The sequence below is a fragment of the Camponotus vicinus genome, unplaced genomic scaffold (genome assembly GCF_025532165.1).
Source record: "Camponotus vicinus isolate PSW18456_S1 unplaced genomic scaffold, iyCamVici1.0 SCAF_9, whole genome shotgun sequence".
Classification (NCBI taxonomy): Eukaryota; Metazoa; Arthropoda; class Insecta; order Hymenoptera; family Formicidae; genus Camponotus; species Camponotus vicinus.
The window spans coordinates 14,627,486-14,646,873 of NW_028141981.1; the positions used below are offsets into that span (position 1 = coordinate 14,627,486).

A 19,388-nucleotide genomic window follows, 5' to 3' on the forward strand; every position below is an offset into this window, starting at 1 on the left:
TGATTTTGGCGGATGGATGTAAGAACAATAGTATATACTCGTTGCAACGAGGAGCTAACGGTGTGAGACAACTCGTCGTTTGAAGAGAAAAAGAAAAAAAAAAGAAACGACGGAGTCGTTTAAGCAGCGTTTCTCTATCCTAAGACACATACGTGATTAATAAAAGAGGTAGAAGCATGGGCCGTTTATTATATACCTTCGACTCGCCTAGACAAAAGCGTGCGGCTACTATTTACATATATAATAATGATAACAATCAGATAGAGGTATAGTATGTACGTATAACGCGCATACGCATCCCATGGGACGACGATCGCGATCGTCGTCATGCATGCGTATGCTCGATAAACTTCGGAAGATGCAATAGTATAATATATACGTATCATGCTGTTTATATTGCAGGTGGATTAGTAAAAAAAAAAAGAAAAAATAGAAACTCGCCGCGCGGTGTAATAGACCATTCGTGTGAACGGCGGCTAATTTTTTAATGGACGTTGGTCTGATCCCGAAAAGAAAGCAACGAAAGAAGAGTCTCTCCTCTTAAGTATAAGCTTACTTTGTCCGCTTCTCTTTATCGTTCTTGCGGTCGCGTGACTCTTGCGTCTGGCACTAAACACACCTCGAAACTCCCTGGGACTACCTCGTGGTGGACGTGGGAATGATGACGGGATCGGTTAGAAACAGCTTCGGGAAAGAGACGCGACAAAGTTTCATCAAATCAAATGGGCAGCATCTCCCGAGGGTCTCCTCCGCGACCGGAAGTGACGACGGTCGGGTCACCCGGTATATCGCGATGTCCGCCGCTGCCGCCGAACAAAGATGCTTTACTTCGTTAAACTCTATTGGGATGCAAAAGATGCGAAATAAACTTTAACATTCTGATTTTCGATAATTTCTGTGAGAATTATCTTCAACAATAAAATTTTCGCGTAATTTTGTCTTTATTTATTTTATACTGTAAATTTCCATTATTTTTCAAATTATCATCCGTGTTAATGTAAGCTGAAATAAATAAAGTTAACTGTTATATTTTGCGATTAAGTTGTTAAGACGTTTAAGAAAACGCATTCATCGTACCATGAGAAACTAAATGAGTCATAACTAGACTAACAGAATGGTTGTTTATATTTTCTGAAATTTCTTGCACGTGCAATGCTGTTTATCGTGGGCAGTTGCGGACACCCGGTATGCGAGATGCAACGACCGGTCTTATAACCAATGGGAGCTAAATAATGATAAAATGCGGAAGGCTAGCTAGTAAAAATGCAACAGCTCGTCTAACAACTACGAGAACTAACACCATTGGTTATATCGGTATATGTATGTACGTGTCATTAGCACATACGCGGTGTTGGAAAAGCGCGCGCACCGAGTACTTTAAAATATTAATCGCATCTGGTGTACGAAAGATGTATTTTATTTTTCATTTTAATTTTTAATTCATAATAAAACAATAGCTGCTTACTTATCGCTATTTTTGCTAAAATAGGTGTATAAATATATACAAATATACATATACATGTACATGTGTATAAATATGTATTATATATGACGAAGAAAAATGAAAAAAAAAGAGACTTATTTAGGATGGATATTCTCGGTTTGCGCTCTTTTCCCACCTTAGTTTCAAATATCTCTTTTTCCAAAATGCTGCACTTCATTAGGGATGCCACATTCCATTTACATTGACGAAGCTTTCGAGAAAAGGTCTCTCTCACAGAATCACATACGATCACTCACTCGTTTGTTTTATAACTAATGGCACGTTGCTTTTGCAGCATGCAAGTGACGTTTTAATTTTTTTCTGCTCCAAAACTCTATCGATGGCAAAAGGTATCAGCGTTGAATCGGCTATCAAATCTGACGCGTGAAATCGTCGTTTCACGTGCATTCTACAAAAGCAATGTGTGAAAAATTTCTACCAAAGCTCGTAACGGGATCTTGTCGCTTCAAAAATTGAAAATATCGAGATCTATAACGATTCGCGAAAGTTATATTTTTTTCTTTATTATATTTTAATTAAATCGTCGACTATTATTTTATCTTTAATAAATTCCTCTCTTCGTAGCTCTAATAAACAAATTCCTATCTTTAATCAATTCCTCTTTCATATAATTACTGTATTGTATAAATGTTGCATGATTTTATTTTTGACATTTCTTTCTCCAACACGACGAAATCTTTTAAAATGATTTTGTAAAGTTTATTAAAACATTTAAAATCTTTTAAAATGATGTAAATTTCATTACAACGTTTAAAGGCCCGACTTATATAATCTACAATATACTGTCGACGACTTAGGCCTTAGATTAATAATTATTTGCTCGTCCCTTAAAGCGTGTCGCATGAAGCATCAGATCCCGTCACGCCCTCGGAATCACTTAAGCACTAAAAGCGATGGCGACACTTATACCATTCCAAGTAAATTCTGCGTGTGCTTTAGTGCGTGCCGGCGGCGGCATCGCGGGAGATATTTGCATTGCAAAGGACAAGACGATAGTGCCATTGTCGACTCGATTTTCGCAGGGTTTCTAATTGCTCGTTCGTCGGAATGGCTCGCATATATAACGGCGGATACAGTTACGGGGAGATTATACAGTAATGTCAAATATCGTCAATTTCAACGCGAGGTTACACGACGTTCTCCTCCTTATCAAGTAGAGCAACTGACAAGCAACAGTTAATCCGTTCGAGAAGTATGTCACATTTATAAATATCTTATTCTTATGCGAGTGTCGCATAAGAATAAGATATTTATAAATTATATACGAGAAAGAACGACGACTAAAGCAAAATAAAGAAAAAGACTGATAAAAACAAGATGACGGATTAAACCACATACGAACTGTATTATTATCAGCGGTGATAAGTAAGTTACGTGAGCACCGGGAATAAGTAACAAATTGACCGTAATACGGCAACGAAATATTAGCAATGTCGAGTTGTGAGTGCCCAACCGTGTTCCCTTATCGCGGGATTTCTTTCACGTGCTTTCTCGATTAAGCCGCTTTCACGCAACCGATCCGCACCGATTAAGCCGCAATGCGCGAATAGAAGTAAAAAGCGTGTATCGCTCGAAACCTGTTCGCAGTCGTTGATTGGTCATGCTAATTAACGAGTCGCGCAAGAGTTTAATTAGAGTTCCCTCGTCGCCGACGCGTTTCGCCCTCCGGAAGCTGGGAGCATCCTATTTCGCATTCTATATCACGTCCCGTGATTGGTCGTTACAAGTACGGATGCGCCGCGACATCGACTTCCTGTCCGTAGAACCCGTCAGACGAACCGGATTCAGCCATAATGATGTAATCGACGACAAATACATATTTGATTCTTACTCCCTCGATTGACGTTGTATATTTTTTCTCTCTCGAAAATTTACATCGATAAATTACAGTGGTATACAGTAGTAATATCAAATTAATTACAAATTATATGAAATTAATTTAATTTCGAATAAATACATTTACTAACGAATAATTATGGATATTGGAATATTATTTCCATTTTCAGCACGAAACGTCGTCGAGCTTTTGTCTGCGCACTAATTGGTTGCCGAGCATGGTAATTGAAACATCGATCTTGTAAATCTTAAAATAGTAATATAATGCCGGTAAAATTTCGCTCAGCAAAGCCGATTGCAAGGTACAACGCGAAAGAAAAAGCATGATACGACTGCTGAAGAGTATAATACTAGTTTGCGTGACTTTGATGCACTTATTGGACGAAGAATTTGGTTGCAAAATGGCATCGATGAAATCGAAAATATTGCCAATGAGATAACATGAAGGCTAAAGGAATTCTCGATATAAACTTGAGAGATTGAAATGAGCAAACTCCTGCGAGACGTATCTCTCGCGATATTCTTGTACAAAGTTCCTTGAACTTTGTACTTTAACTAGCCGGAAATATCGTGTGTAAATCTATGCTTGAAAAACATTATTTACAACCTACTTGTTTCCACGCAATCCCTTTTCGTGAAATAACTTCGGATAAATATATATCCAAGTCTTGTTTTAGAAGAATAACACAATAAGTTTTGCAATCTCTTCAAAATATTTCTGAATTATAAATTTCAATTTTCCCATATAATCGAATATAAAGAATATCTTTTTTTCAAGAATTAATATCGAAGAAACTTAAAAATCAAAATACAAGAGAAGCTTTTTCAACTGTTTTTAAAATAGTCACGAAAAATTTCGTCTAGATTTATAAGACCGATCAAGAGTAAATCGAAACGATATTTTTGGATCTAAAGATATTTTTCGAAATAAGCGTCAAGATGCTTCGAAAATTTGACAGATGACGACATTAAAGTCGAAACACATCAAGTGTCATAGCAAATATAGAGATATAATCCCATCCACGTATAATCAGCGACAGGTCGCCACGCGTGACGTCCGCAGACGTCGGTGGGATACTGGGTTACCAGTGCGACTTGATGAAGTGCATTTAGGTGTACTTGACGCCAAGATGCTGAATATGCACACCGCCCGGATGCCGACTGTCGACACGATGTATTACTGCGGATCTTATTCCGACCTCTCCCCTCATTGTCATCCATATTGAAAGTAATTTGCATTTCAAACTCGTTTACATGCGAGAACGTTTTCTTTTCAAATCCTACATTTACACGATGTCATTAACGTAAACAGATAATTACGACTATGATCTCCAACGATGCTTTCTGGCTTCCATCGAGACTCGATGTGATTCTTTCCGAAAGAGAATAAACGAGAAAAATAATAGAAAAAACTCGGTGAAAATGATGAAAATGTGATTGAGAGAAACAATATAATTTTAGAAAAATAGAAACATACGAAGAAGGATCATATATATGTGTTTCGATTTTAATGTCGTCATCTGTCAAGTTTTCACATCTTGATGCTTATTTCATAAGATATTTTTAGATCTAAAAATATCATTTTGATGTATTCTTGATTGATCTTATATATCTGGACGAAACGTCAGAATTTCAATTTTTTCATGACTATTTTAAAGACAGTCGAGAAATCTTTTGTAACGCAAAATGTCATAATGCGATATAATTAAGCACAGGCTAAAGTTCGACGGTTGTTCGTGCATGAAAAATTTCGGAGAATATTATCTAAAAATATCGGAGTCATTATTTAAAATTGCGTAATATCGATAAAGACGAAAAAGCGATAACTGACAATGGCACTTCGCAATTTTATAATAAGATTGTAACAAGGTTAATAAGTAAACACACTAACAAAATGTCGCCATCGCGCTGGAAAAAAACGTGTATAGCGGTTGCAGCATCACGTTTTCGTATTCTCATCAAGGGATATTGCTGTTTTTCCGGGATTTAATATTAGTTCTTCAGTCTTCTACCCTCATATCCAATATTTTATATATATATATATATATATATATATATATATATATATATATATATAAAATACTTCTATATATATACAAGTGTTCGTGATGCTGCAGCCCTTAATATGATCATTATGGCCTCCGCGACATCCTCGCTTCCAGAGCACTCTCAGAAAACTATTTCAATAAATAAACAGAAAAAACTGTCACACGAGATACGAATTAAAAAAATCGAGTCACGTTTACAACGCCAGTTTTCACTTGCTAGCAAAAAAGAAATTTATATAATGAATATTTTGAAAATAAAAACTACGAAATTGTATAACACAGTTTCCAAAAGTGCTTCGATTTATCACAAATTATCGATTATATGAAAAATATATATAAATATTTTATTATAGAGTTTTAAAATATATATTTCTAAGCACATATTTCATATGCTCTCTACATGAATAAATATTGAGATTATATTTAGCACGGTTTAAAAAAAAGGGACTTTAAAAAAATATGATTACTTCGGTCTGGATGCGAGAATTTCGTTCAGCATAATATTAGCTTAAAATTAACGGTATTATCAGGGGCAGGTTGACAGGGGTGGCTCGCAGCCTAAGGGCTCGATTTGAGCTTACCTTACTGCCCCTTTCATTAAATATGATTTCGACGTCCAGGATTGGCCCAAATTGCTGAAAAGAGAATATATTTATCAAGTTTCAAATATGACAGTATGATATTAATATTGTAAAATAATATTGTAAATATGTTATCAATAAATGCAATAAATATAAATGAAATAAAAATTCTTAAAAACTCGGTCTTTAGAGAAATTTAAATATGTTATATAATGCAAATATATAATATTAAATATTGTAATATTAATATGCTGATACGGATTATAATGAAATTTTCAATCATGGTATCAAAGGAAACCTGACACAAAGCTTTTCTGATTTTATTAATCCTTTAATTAAACTGCCATGCGTTAATAACTGTATAATTATATTAGTTGATTACACCGCAAGCTTTTCCTCGAATTTCCATTCATAAATATTGAATTTACGAATATAAATATTAACTCTTCACGCAGTTTATTATTCATGCTTGACAAAACAGTCAAAAAATAAATAAAATGATCTAGAAATTGCTAAAAATTTAATTGACATTATTTAACCTGAACAAAATTAACGTACGCTCTAAAATATTACGAAATGCCTAGAAATTAATGCTGTGTAAATTATTAAAGCCTATATATGTCGAATAAATAAAAGTAATCTTCTATTAAAAATACTTTATCTCAAATTATACATATAAAAAACAAAAAAATAATACGTAATAAAAGTGTATTGCAAGTTTTTTATAAATTGAATTTTCTTATAAAAAGAGTTCATCTGTAAAATGCTATCTTATAGATATCTAGTGCTTTATAAAAAAACTTTAGCTTTTCTGCAAAAAAATTAAAAATTTTACAAAAAAACCTGCAACAAGAGAAAATATAGAAAATTTTTTATTTTGCGCGATACATGATAATCAAATAAGCGGAAAGCAAGCGTTTTTGAAGATGTCAAGATAAACAAGCGAGGAGGAAGAAATCATACTTACCCCAAACATTGCTCTAAGATCGGGATCTCGAAAGCGGAAGGGTATGTTGCTGACGTGCAGGCGTTTTGGTTGACCTTTGAGGTCGGTACCCTGTGTCGCTGTCGCAGGTGTCGTTGCGCCCGAGGTGACAGGTACCAACGCAGCGGCCTCCACTCCGCCTTCGGGGTTGGTCTCGTTACCGCCTGGTGTAGGTGCGGGCTGCTGGCCACCACCTCCCGCAGCTGCAGCTGCGGCCGCTGCAACCGCAGCTTGAAACACCTCCGACTGTCGTCGAAAAAAGAAAAACCGTACGTTTGAAAAGTCACTTCAACGCAATAAAACCAGGAAGAATTACATCAGAAGAACAAATAATATTTATATCTAATTAATAATTTATATCTATTATTTGTATATTATATGCAATAATTACATTAATTTAATAATAATATTAATATTTATGTAACATATTATATCTCACATATCGCTATGTTTATATTTCAATATGTAAACCTGCATTAATATCTATAATTTATATTCATATTTTCAACCCTTGTCAGAAAAGCTAGTGGCTTGTTATGAAATGAAAGGAGGGATCGACATCGGTGTATTCATCGCAAGATGAATGAGTGATAGGCGTGTGAAGTAATTGCCGCGCGCGACGGCAAGTAAATCAATAAAAAAGGAGACGCATAGGAGACTGTCGTGAGTAATAAATGGCGCAAACAACAACTCGGCGATGCGGCTGCAAACTTTAGTTCGCGATACTTTGGCGTCGGAGTTACCGTAATGTACGTTGACATAATACACAAGGCGACGCAGACTTGACGCGGAGCGTAATAATGGCTGTGCTCGCGGTGCGATGAAGCATTGCTTCGTCTGTGATAAACAACACGGTGTAATTAGCGAGACGGAAAGATTTGTCAAACATTTTAGATATTTTCTAAAATATCCCAGCTGTATTAATGTAAAATAGTCGATGGAACAAATAGACCCGAACGATCATTTCGTGACCCAAAAATGTGGAAAGGCAAACTTGACGTCATGCAATAATTAATGTATCAAAATACTTCCAAAGTTACATTATGCATCGTATACATGATATCTTTATTACATGTAACTAGGCAATAAAGAAACTCTATCTCCTTATTTGAAGCGACGAATGCATAATGCATAGCGATACCATTGCATGTCGCAATGACCGATTGCATCGATGAGATGGTAAATCATTCCCAGTTCTGTTTCGTGTTAATAATTCTCCTTCGCTGTGACATAACAATAAATCACGTAGTAACGTGGAGATTTCCTCGTTAAACCTGTGGGACTTTTATAAAAAAAATAGGAATCGCTCTCGTTGTTGAGGTAAAACATAAATAACGCGAAACTGGAAGATTTATTATCAACAAGAAATGTATATTCGTTGTAACATTTTGCTGCGCCGTTTACCTCGCATTATATACAATCAAGCGTCCTAAGATATAGGATTATCACCAGAGTCCATCCAATCTCGCACGGGTTATAAACAATGATTTACAATGTACGTGTAAGCGGCCGCTGTACACATAAACCAGAAATATGATCGTTCATGTTAAGTCGGGAAGCTCGGCGGAAACTGCAAGTGGTAATATCTGAAAGTGGTCAGCCAAATGGCCGACCTTATCACGCCTGCACTACTAACGGCCGCCAAGTGAATGCGCGCCGCGCGCGGTCAGACGCAGCTGCTGCTTCTGCTTTGCGCGCGAAACTTGCGAAATATCGGGAACGTATGAAGCCATTAATTTATCGCGGTCAGCCGCTTCCCTTTAGCATGTAAACTCGCGCCGTTAAAGGAGAAAATATAGAGAAAAGCGTGATAAAAGTTTTTGAAAGAGCGTAAATTTCAGTGAAATTATTTTTCTCGCACAGACAAATTTAAAGACTTTAAGATCGATCTCTATTAATTCAGTAAATCGAATCGCGCCAAATAAAAATATTCATGTTAAATTATTCACTTATATTTGTCAAAATTTCACAGATGTAATATTTTATTAAATATTTGTATTATTTATACACACAACTAATTTTCCCTTTTTCTCTACTAATGCTTTTAGCTCTCCGGATCAGATATTATTACTGCTCAATGAACTACTCATTACGCACCACTGATATATCGTCGTCAGATTACAAGCTACGAGAGTGCATCAATACGCTGCAGGCTTTTATGACGTTGGCGAAAGCTTGTTTCGCAGGAGATTGAAACTATTTTTTCCCACCCCCCCATCCACGCGTACAAAAGAGGCAAGCATAGCTTTTCTGACGCGACGACGGGCAGAAATTTAACAAAGTGGAAAGCAGAACGTACCACCAGTCCTCGTCCATCCTGGTATAAATCCCCCGATCCCTCCTTTAACGCGTGCCATGAACAGTGATCATTCACGGAAAAATTTCGATAATCTCTCTCTTTCTCTCTACCGACCTGTTTCATTCTCTACTGAACACTTTCATCTTTTTATTTCGCGTTTTTATGTTTATTTAATACAAGATATAACGCAAAAATATGTATGCAATATGTCGACATTTTTTTAAAATTATTTAATGTATTATTTGTGTATTCCCCTAGTGTGATAAAATAAAAAATCTCGAGGAAAGATAAATGTAATTAAAATGTATTATTAAAATGTATTATAAGGCCATGATTTTTTACAGAAAAACTATCGCAAAGCATGGGTATCTTTTTTTCTCATATATTTTATCCAGTATCCATTTCAAGAAATTCTTATTCATTATTTCATTAATTAATATACAATTTTTACAACGGCTGTAGAAATGGAAATTCATCAAGCAAACGTACAATCAACTAATTTGAATCATTGAAAAAGATTCTAGTGCCTTTCTAACAAAGGCTATAACGTGACGACACAAACGAAACGAGAGTGTCCCTTTGCTCTTTGTCGTTTCGCGATTGAGAACTGACTATTCCAATTTGACGAAATTATTCCAATTTGGACGACGTTCGCAAAAAATTGAAACTGCGTCGGCATATTGTCTCTCTGAACTGCAGATATTGACGTCCATTCGTATTCTTCTCAAGACGTATTCGCACATATTCGTAAAAAACTTGATTAATTCTCCGTTAATTTATTTCATTCAATCGTACTTCCGAATCAAAAAGATCCATGGTGTTAAAACCATGGTGTATAAAATGGAAAAAAAGATTAATAAAAAAATGTAAGCTTGAAGAAAGTGTTCGTGCGATTACTTATTATATATCTTGATCTACACTGAAAAAATTGGTTATAATAATCTAAACTTGATAAATGTTACCCACTGCTGTGGTAAAATAGTTTCAATGAAACGTATAGATTATTAATAAATAATTTAATTAATCTTAACATTTAATGAATTCAACTAAACGTAAAATATGGTTTTCTAAAATGTTTATAACTATTACTAAATATTTTGTTATTATTATTATACTTGATGATAAAAAAACTAAATATTTCAAAGAATGCATTATTAAATGCATCTCGCAGGTTTACCAAGAATTTTTTTTCAGTGTAGGTATTGTATTTTTTATACTCGTTATATTTTTTTAAGAAAGTTTGTTTATGCTTATTCGCATTTAAGTACTTAATCGGAAGATTGCGAGTCGCAAGATTTATTACGAGAACAAAAGGGAAAGAGAAACCGAGAGAAACAAATTGCAAAGAATTATTATTCTTCGAGAGGAGCTTTTGTAATAATCTCTGAACATTTTTCTCGTGCACGTAACATTTGCTAAAATGTGAAAATAATAGAATGCATATATATTTTGTAAAACTAACTTAGTCTCTTATTTATCTAAATTATTTACATTCTCTCTTTTCTTCTAAAACATATGAATTTAAAATTTATAAGCTATCACACATAAGATATCTTTATTCCAGATTGTACAAATTTTACACCGAAGCTGACAAATTGAATTTTCTTGCAGCTTCGTCCGCGTTTCATCGAGGAATCCCTCGATCCATCCTCGTTAGCTACGCTTCTATCTCTGTCGATAGAAATCGGCATTCAAACGAACTGTTTGATATTCCGGCAGCGTACTTCGTTCACGACGGAAATGCGCGAAGTATACCCGGACGTCAATTGATACGAACATTTATTCCTGCAACTTTCGGTATAGCATTGCTCGTCGCCTCGAGCGAATGGCTGACAAGTTTGCAACAACGATAGAATCGTTGGACAAATTCAAGCAAGACGTGCTTTATGTGAATTTCGTGTTGCCAAAAGTATATTTTCCAGTCGTAACTTCGTCCGCTTTAATATAATTGCAGCTTGTTAGTAGTAAAAGATTTATCTACGAAGCGAAAATGCAAATGCGTAGTGTGATGAAATATTATGTAAATGAAAGTGTAGGAAGACGGTTGTTAATATAATTGCCGCGTGGTAACAACATTCATATTTTATTGTAGCAATCAAGAAGAGTGCAAGAGAAGGCTTTAAAAATTTTACGCCATTTTCGCATTCATGGGGGGACTAGCGCCCTAATCAGATTATAAATTATCTTCCACAAACTAGTCCTTGACGAAACATTATCGTAATTATTTCCATGAAACAAATTAAACGTGAATGAAAAATTATTTATACGTTTATAAGGGCATCGATAATGATAAATCCATTTAAAATGTGGCTTTTGCAGCAAAACTTAATTTAGAAAATAACAGAAAATTCTATTTTCGTATTATTTTCGTTGCCATGTTGAGAAGAATAGAAACTTGCGCATCGATATAAATCTTTATTGCGATTTATTTTCATTATATCATATATATTTATATTGTGAAATAGACTGCTAGCGCAGATTAGATTAGACGCACACAAATCACTGCATGAAGGAACGCGCGAGAAGTTAGACGAGATAAACCCGACAAATTATGCAAACCGCGGAAGACGGATAATGTCATCAAGCGAGGAAACGCTCGCGAATTCTGTACAGTTCGAGAAGCTTTTAGTCCAGCATGAATAATAGAGATGTGTCGTTCCCAAGGCAAGGATTTATAGCCGTTCACCTCAAAACTCCGAGCCATTTGTTTGTCCCCCTCCCTACCCGGTTTATTTTAAAGATACAACAAAAAAATTCATAGAAAAATAGATAATATTTGTCTAAAAAAAGAACAAAAAAACAATTCTCAACTTTCAAAATTGTCTTTTGTTTTTATTTTTGTACGATCAACGTGTTTATTTTATAAAACGAAAAATTGAACATCTCTTAATTACTCGACTTTTCTATAAAAAAAAACCGAGCGCATACAATGCTTTCTTCTTGTATCGTTTTTTCTCATTATTTAAAAATCTTTTTTTAAATTCTCTCATTATTTAAAACTCTTTAAAAATCAGACAAAATAATGATAAAGAAAAACCTCGTAGAATAAAATAAAATACTGTATAAAATACTCAACTATCAATCAGTTTGTTGTAAAACATTTTTTGTTATTAAATATTGTTATTTGCTTAAACTATCTTAAATATAAATCTAAAACTCGTAATTTATGAATTTCTACAAAATGCCAGCTTCTCATGGAAATATAACATTAAGGACATCAGTGTAAAATGTAAATGTATCATTTTTGTAATCTAAAGTGTGACAATTCGCAGTAATATCTAAGTAATTTTCCCGAGTTTCTGGAAGTTCTCCGATCCTTTGTAAGCAAAGAAACTTGAATAATCAAAGAATGATCAAGAAAAGCGTCTTTTATTGCCTCTTGCTCCGTCAAATGGTCTTAGCGCAATGCGAGGGAAAACAATAAAACAATGCATAACGGGTAGTACGGACATTTTCCTTCGTTGAATACGGCAGCATGGCGGTAATTCGCCACTACTTGGCAATTTCAGAAAGTTCCAGACGACGGCCGCAACTTTATATTCATTAGCGGCAGGTTGTTGTGGAAGAAAAGAGAAAAGAGAGGGAGAAAGAGAGAGGAAGAGAAGTAGGAAAATTTTCAAAACCCGTTGCATATTGCGAAGTTTCGCGCCGATAAACTCGACGAATAGCGAGCTCTTCACGAGCGTATTCGAGCACCGGCAAAGCGGCCTCGACTTTTTGCGACTAACGAACACAGCTGAATGCTGCAGAACGCTTTCAGCGAGCGGAAAAAACATAAAGCCAAAGAAATTTCTGCCCTTTACTTTATTTTTCAAAAATATATTCATAATAACTCGAGATTCTCATGTCTCTTTCAATTTGCTGATCCCTCGATCAATTTCTGTTTACTTAATACAAAGTATGAAAAAGGAAGTGGATGTTTTGAGACGATTTTTACAATAGACTGAGATAATCAGAATAATGGTTGCAGAAATAAATAATATTTCATCCGTATAGTAATGTCTCTATTTGAATTTAATGTTGACCGAGTAATATAACGTTACGTTCATTTTAAAAAAAGTATTTAAGATGTAACACAATTAAAAGAAACAAAATTTATTTCAATGAAGAGCGTCTCTCTATGAATTTTGAAATAATTGCAAACGGGAACTTTTCTCGTGTCTGCGTTTTGAAGAGCGCTTTCACACACTCCTTCAGGCCATTCAAAATATAAGCCATGGCATATAAAACAATCCTGAACCGAGTTACTTTAGCAGTAATATGTCTTGGCGCATGGTTGAAATTTTCGCACGGAACTATTCAGACGGCGGATCGCTAAAACGAGGACCGTCTCGTGCAAGTTAACTCGAAAGAGACTCCAACGGCATCTCATTTAATGGTGGGAAACTCGAGTGCGCCATTGCGAGTTCTCATGCATCTAGATAACTAGAAATGCACGCACCGTGCACAAAAGATATGGATACTACGTGCGTTATTACGGTATGCAATGTTATATTGTTAGGGAAACTAGGATTATGCTTGTATTGTAATATTTCTTGAGTTGAGAAAATCTAATAAATTTATAAACAAAGCCCTCTTCCTGTTTTCAGTCACAATAATACGCAATTGGAAATATTTAATTTACTATTATTAATAAAATCGTATTATTAATATTTAATATTAAAAATTTAATCCACAATTTTTATTACTAATCAAATCATGTCATTTTTATAATACACAATATTGCATAGCATTGCATTAAATTTCAATTTATTTCCTGTTACGCATTATTTTATCAAAGATGAGCTCTTTCGAGATATTGAATAGGTATTAAATATAATTTTTTTTAGAATATATTTCAAAGATAATTTCTTAATAATTCATTTTATCTTCAAAATGACGCGTTTCGGGACAGCAATCTATCTATCCTTTGAATGGCGGTTATGATTTATTCGAGTCAAAAATTTATGTGCAGCGAATTGCTAGAGCGTACGTATGCGCGACTCTCGGGCATAACGTTCCGTAGTTCCGCGATAATATAATATACGTGTTGTCGCAACGGTGCGAACACAATACAATTGCGCGGCCATCCGTTCGGAATGAAACTACCAGGGGAAAGGTAGAAACGCGCGGAGAGAAGGAGGAGGAAGCGGCGGAGAATCCGCGCGACAGGTCCCAGCTGATCTCTTGCGCGCGTCCAAAGCTCACGCGGCCGAACAATATTTCTGACGACCCAACTGCGCGCACGTTTTTCGACTCGATGACTAACCGGCTCCGGTTAATTAAGCAGACATTTATCGCGGAACAAAGCGACCGCGAGCGGAACCGCAGCGCTCTCCGCGAATTATTCGCCTCTCGCGTCTAATTGCGCGCGAGATTGTTATCAAATTGCGTTTCGGACACGAGTATCGCAAACTTGTTTCCGACGAGAGAAAGAAAAGAGAGAAACGGTGTCGTTAAACCTTGATGAAGCAACATTACACGCTCGAGTTTGTATTTCGCGATAGGAAAATGAATGCGACAATTTTATAGTAGCATAAAGACGTGCTGATGAAACACCGAGAATAATCAACCTCGAGAATATTATTCTTTTTATAGTAAAACCACGGATTTTTGTTCCGCGATTGAACGCAACATTTACATCTCGTTTATAAATGAAAAATGTAATTTCTTAGATTATTTTCACACAGCTGATATACAAAAATAACAGAAATTATATAAAAATATCTACAATAAAATTTAACAGTCTGTAACAGTTTTACTCCAATTTACAGTAAGTTGTCAGCTAACGTTATTATCGCAGTAGAAAATCAGTGAATATAAAATGGCAGATTGTCATAAGTAATAATATAGGACAAAAGTTATTAGAAGAATCACGTGAAATATAAAGCTCCAATTTTCAATTCACCACAACAGGCAATTTACTTCTTCCTCCAGAGACATCATACTCTCAAATTTATGGGCAATGAAGGAAAATAGCACCGTCGCGCTGTCAAAAGTAAAATACAGAGAGAAATCACGCCAAACTAACGAGATTTATGTTAACGTCATTGTCGATAATAAATTTATTTTCATACGGAATTTACAGATGTTACTTTCGTTTTACACAGGACATCTCAGAAGCGAAAGCGCTTTGCATTTCGAGTCGAGCATCACGAAATCAATTATCGTTGCGTCTCGCGTGTCTCCTATATTTATTTAGCATTAAACGATCGTCGTTATCCTCGCGTTCGTAACTCAGGACGGTCGTAAATCAGAGATGGAAACCTGGTCGCGGTGTCTCCGATGGTAATGAATGGAGAGAGACGATCGAGGGGACGAAAACGCATTGTAGCCTTTCGACGAGCCTCTACGCATCGCCGCCGATGCGGCGTATGAATTTCAAGTGAATTAATGGCACCGGATTATATCTCGTAATCGCGTATCTATCACGCGAACGACGTCGTTTCCCCGTGGACCGCTAACCAATTCCAAACAAAGAGATGCACCCGCGTTCGACTATTAAAATACAATTACCAATTAATCATTTAGCACTTGCTATAAGCGTAAAATCGATCGTTGCCGAATGGACTTGCTTCAAAAACAACTGCGTTAATAATAACAGCAATTTGAGAAAAATAAATCTGGAAGCTTAATATTATACTTTTTTTTTAATTTTAAAACACATTGCGAAAAATGTGAAAAAATGTGATGGAGAGATTTTATTTAAAATTAGCTGAAACGAAAAAAGCAACAAATAAAATTGTATTATTAATATATCTCATATTATTATGTTCGTTTCAAATAAATTCTCTTAATTGCAATTCATTTAATCTGATACATATATTCCTCAAAAATGGAAGAGATAAATTTTTACGCGAAGAAATCAACATTTTCGCGCACGATAGATTCATTTAGATTTAAAGTTCACAATAAACGTAGCGAATAAAAATGTTGCTCGTGAATTCGAGGAACAACTGAAGAATGCAAATCCATGAATGTTTTCGAAAGACACCTTCGTTTCAAATGCGAATCACGTAGCAGCAAATTGCAAGCACAGAATTGGATACGAGCTGACGCAAGAAAATGTAATTAATAATTTGTAATAGAATGAGAGGAGTTATACTCGATGCGCTACAATCATCTGGCAAATAATGTAATAAACTGTATTTGCGTCTAGTCGTTACAACAGACAAAACAAAAAAAAAAGAGATCGTTAAAAGTCTCATGTTTAAGATAAGTCTGTGTCTTTTTGTTCGGGATATAATATGAGACACCTGCATATTTCCAATTAAATCGTGCGACATCAATTACATTCGCTAACGAGAGATTAAATTTAAAGTGCAATATAGCTTTGCGAAACCGCCCATTGAGATGAGATTATTGCTTCTGGAATATTACTTTGTTTGAAAATCATTTGGATTTAACAGATTTTATTAATTCGATTACGCGATAAATTATCTTAAACAAACTAGAATTACCGTTTTTTAAATTAACATGTGTATTTAAAAATCAGCTGATTTTGGATAGATCCAATTAGTTGAGTTATATGACACAGTCTCATTTTTGAATCACCATGCAAATATGTAAATAAAATTTTTTAATTGCTTTTAAATTAATGTGAATATTAACGTTAATTATATTATTTTCAACAAGTTATTTTTTTTTGCTCGAGTGGATAGAATTAAAAGTAAAAGTTTCGATTTTGTTGAAATATATCGGAGTCAAAAGTATCATCTTATAAACTTTGTGAGAATATCCAGGAGGAAAATTCTTTTATTCAACGAGTGAGTAACTTCTCGCCGTCCATCGCATTCTGTTATGAATTACAAAGGTCCTCACGTGGAATTCACTCGTCGTCAGTGCAACGATCCTCCTCTCTCATTCATACGTGTTCGGAATCATTGACGGCGACCGCAACTACGTGACGGGACAACGACCGCGTCTTCTCTTCGTGTTGGAAAACAGGATGAAGAAAGGACGAGAGACGCGTTTTGAAGAGAAGTTTGCGTCTCCGGTGGCGGAGAAATTCGCCATGAGCATCTCGAAAGGACACGTGCTCGCGAGAGCTCATTTCGCATAATTTAATAATAGCTGGAAAAGATTAACAAGCTTGCTCTCTAACAGTGTCTTGCTTGCGATCTCATTATACACTGAATCAAAATGGCCAATAGTGTAATCTCGGTGTCGCAGAATTTACTTTATTACGTGTTCACGAAGAAAGATAAGATAATATTCTATGAAGATTCCTTTTCTTGTTTTTATGCAAAATATATACGATATGGGAATTGCTCAGAAAAATATTTATATTCCTTGATACCAAAGCTGATTTTAAATTTTAATAATTATTTTGTCTTTTTTTTAAACGAATAAATATAATGTTAAAAACTTAACTTCATCGCACATATGATTAAATTTATTATCATAATTTTCTCCCATACGTCTTACGTATAAAATCCCTCATCCTAATCATAATTTTATACTGTAAGTTATAATCGAAGTGACCAGTCATCGATCAACTTGATCATATTCAATTGAGAATCAGAAACTTACGATGGCCTGTTGATCGACCCCGTTCGGAGGCGGAGGCGGACTGAAGCTGGCCGCAGTCGGCGCACCAGGAGCGGCAGGATGGGGCGCACCCGCTGCGGGCGGCACCTGGGGCCCGCCGGCCGGGGGTGGTTGCTGGGGTGCACCGGCGCTCTCCTCCTTCACCGGCACTGGCGGTGGTGGTTTAACGTCACCGGCTGCACCGGCCGCCCCCACGACACCCGCGACCCCGTTCACCGGAGGGGGAAAGACACCCCCACCATAGGGCGCAGCCATCCCTGTCTGCACCATGTGCTGCAAAACAATATCATCTCTCGTGAATTTCAATGCTCTGCAGATGTCCTTCAGATCTAACTCTAAGATATTAATCTTTAAAAGACCAGATAGATTTGATCCTTTCGAATTTTTCAATTCTCGACTTAGAACTTGTAAATATGTGCTATAATTTTCTAGGAAGATGTTGGAGAAAATCGAATTTCTGATTTTTAAAGATTAATATCGATAAATATAAAATGTGAGTTAAATATCTCGATAAGAAGTTTAAAACACTCTGTATAAAATAAAATTCTTTTTACAGGCTTACAATAATGTACGCAATTAGTACTTTTATTAGTAATTTTCCAACTTAATTAAATAAATTAATATTGATAAAGTTATGAATAACAAGTTGAGAAAATTGATTACGAATTTTCAATTAAATCTCCCATATAATACTTTAGATTATTACAAACTTTAATTAATAAATTAGCAAAGTTTAAATCATTAGTTTGATCTCGACTGATCGTGCGGTTCTCGACCGGATTAGCATGTTATTTACGATTTGGAGCAAGTCGAATATGAAGACGGATGGATATAAGAAATATATTAAACATATTTTGTCCATTAAGTTCCATTAACATTCGAGCATTCTTTCGTTTTTCATTCACGACAAGAGAGAAAGACAAACATTTTTATTATCGCACCGGTATTCAGCTCGCTTTTTCAGATCTCTCCGAGGTCGTTAGAGATGAAGGATAATGGAAGCGAAAATGGCGTTGCCAATTTTTCGTGCGGTGGCGCACTATTCATCGTGACCACGGACGCAATCGTATCAGGGTAGAAAAGATTTCTGGCAATGTTCCATCGCGGCAGGTTGCGATTGGTCGAATAATACCTCGAGCGATCTTAGACTAGGAGAAACTCTCGCTAAAGATGACATTTTATACGTGAAAAAAATGTAAGCCATTTCATCCACAACCGAGTGGAACTCCATGGCTCATGGTTTCCTTCCCCTCTATAATATTCACGGACAGAATATTAATCAACAAAGTTAGATATCCCTAGGCATTTGAATAATGTGTATTACGCCACTGTCAACTGCGACTCGATATCAGGTAATAAAGATGTAAATTGGATATGAATCGATTGTTGTTCATCACTGGGTAATTCTGTGTTGAAAATAAATTATATAAAATAGATCTATCTCTCTCTAACACAGTTATAAAATAATTACAAAATATAAATTTCTTATTGATTTAAAATTCTTATTTTTCTTTAAAAGAAGAAAAGTTATCTTTTTTCGTTCATAATAAAAATTATCAAGCTCTGTATTATTATATTAAAAATACCTCTATCTCTTTTTTCGAAC

At 35.4% G+C, this 19,388-nt stretch overlaps 1 protein-coding gene across 5 annotated transcripts in view; it reads right to left on the minus strand.

Moving 5' to 3' along the window:
- The window catches only part of LOC145976969 (RNA binding protein fox-1 homolog 2), a 252,944-nt gene that overhangs the window by 73,482 nt on the left and 160,074 nt on the right, over positions 1-19,388 (minus strand). For all 5 annotated transcript variants that reach the window (XM_083108556.1, XM_083108554.1, XM_083108552.1 and 2 more), the window contains 3 exons: positions 17,765-18,055; positions 6,937-7,200; positions 5,970-6,023 (listed from right to left, as the gene is read on the minus strand). In XM_083108556.1, the coding sequence (XP_082964682.1) occupies positions 5,970-6,023; positions 6,937-7,200; positions 17,765-18,052 (606 nt within the window). In that variant the 5' untranslated portion in view covers positions 18,053-18,055. The remainder of the gene's footprint in view (positions 1-5,969; positions 6,024-6,936; positions 7,201-17,764; positions 18,056-19,388) is intronic.